This window comes from Eimeria mitis, genomic scaffold, assembly GCF_000499745.2.
Source record: "Eimeria mitis Houghton genomic scaffold, Emh_scaff6487, whole genome shotgun sequence".
NCBI classification, from domain to species: Eukaryota; Apicomplexa; class Conoidasida; order Eucoccidiorida; family Eimeriidae; genus Eimeria; species Eimeria mitis.
The window spans coordinates 1-1,746 of record NW_013574645.1 but is presented as its reverse complement, the minus strand read 5'-3'; the positions used below and the strand labels follow the sequence as shown (position 1 = coordinate 1,746).

The 1,746-nt window shown below is 58.5% G+C and overlaps 1 protein-coding gene across 1 annotated transcript in view; it reads left to right on the top strand.

Annotated features, from left to right (window-relative positions):
• EMH_0087720 (SPX domain-containing protein, putative) overlaps positions 1-1,427 on the top strand; it is a gene marked incomplete at both ends in the record, with an annotated part of 2,241 nt that extends 814 nt beyond the window's left edge. Inside the window, 3 exons of the mRNA XM_013501188.1 lie at positions 254-804; positions 911-930; positions 1,025-1,427. Of these exons, the coding sequence (XP_013356642.1) occupies positions 254-804; positions 911-930; positions 1,025-1,427 (974 nt within the window). The remainder of the gene's footprint in view (positions 1-253; positions 805-910; positions 931-1,024) is intronic.
• Positions 1,428-1,746: the final 319 nt, after the last annotated feature.

The window sequence follows — 1,746 nt, the reverse complement described above, 5'->3', positions numbered from 1 at the left end:
CCCCCCCCCCCCCCCCCCCTTGCTGACATTCTCAGCGGCTGCGAGGGTAACAAACCCTAAACCCTAAACCCTAAACCCTAGCTAAACCCTAAACCCTAAACCCTAAACCCTAGGGGGGGGAAGGAAAGCAGAGAGAGACACTTGGGAGGGCGGGATGGGGTTTTGAAAGAAGGGTTTAATGCTGCTTATTTAGGGTTTAGGGTTTAGGGTTTAGGGTTTAGGGTTTAGGGTTTAGGGTTTATGATATTTTTAGGTTTAACGAGTGTAACCCCAGTATTTGGTTTCTCTTTATTTGCTCACGGCATATCGAGTTTATATACACAAGAGCTGCAGCAGCTACCATCTGCTGCTGCTTCTGCTGCTGCTGCTGCTGCGCTGCTGCCGCACTGGCTCGGATACACCACAGTAGCGCGAGAAGACGAAGAGGAGTTTCAGCAGGCAACCAACAACATTGTCTCCATTCAATCGAGCCCGGCGCAGAAGGGGGCCCCGGGGGGCCCCCCGGGGGGCCCCCCGGGGGGGCCCCCGGGGGGGGGCCCGCAGCAGCAACAGCCTGCAACAGCAGCAGCAGATGCACTGCAGCAGCAGCAGCAGCAACAGCTGCAGCAGGACCAACAGCAGCAACAAGAACAGCTGCTACACATGCAGCAGCAACAGGACATTCCCGCTGCTGCTGCCCCAGCAGCAGCAGCAGCAGCAGCAGCAGCAGCAAACAGCTGCCCTGCTGCTAGGGTATCTAAACTGGATGTTATATATAGGGGGCCCGGGGCCTCCATAGCACATGATCAGGAGGCGTCAGTGCAGGTTAGCAGCAGCAGCATGAGCAACAACAGCAGCAGCAGCAGCAGCAGCAGCAGCAGCAGCAGGAAAATTTGTTTGTCTGCTGCTGTATTCATTCCGCTTTCTTCAGATACCCCGCATGCTTGACATGTACAAGCATTGTCTTCTCCTGGATCGGGATCGGGATCGGGATCGGGATCGAGTTGTGGGGTGTGTGGGGTGTGGGGTTTGCTGCGCTGCGCAGGAGCTGCGGCAGTCTCTGGAGACGACAGCAGCAGCAGCAGCAGCAGCAGGCGTTCCCCTGCATGGTGGTGGTGGTGGTGGTGGTGGTGGTGGTGTGCGTGGGTTGCGTGAGCCTTTGCTTGGTAGCAGCAGCAGCAGCAGCAGCCGAAGCAGCAGAAGCAGCAGCAGCAGAAGACAACAGCAGCAAGAAGAAGAGAACAGCAGCAGCTGGCTGCTGTCTTGCTGCACCGGCAGCAGCAGCTGCATCCCCGCCCTTCGCCGCTGCTGCTCCCGCATATACCGTTCTCTGCGTCTCCGCCCCCGCAGCAGCAGACTGTACCCCTCATCCCCAACAACACAACAACCATCAGCAGCAGCAGCAGCAGCAGCAGCAGCAGCAGCAGCAGCAGCAACAGTACGCGTAGAACCTAAGACTTTCTTTGCAAACGAACGCACGCTGCTGCAGTGGCTCAACATTGCTGTTATGTTAGCTTCTGTAGCCATCACGCTTCTCTCCTTCGGCCAGACAGCAGCAAAAGCTGCTGGCTTGCTGCTCGCACCTGTAGCTATCTTCTTCATCGGATACTCCTTCTGGGTAATGCTCTGCTGCTGCTGCTGCTGCTGCTGCTGCTGCGGGGGGTGCTGCTGGGGGTGCTGGGGGTGGTGCTGCTGGGGGTGGTGCTGCTGCTGGGGGTGGTGCTGCTGCTGCTGGGGGTGGGGGTGGTGCTGCTGGGGGTGGTGGGG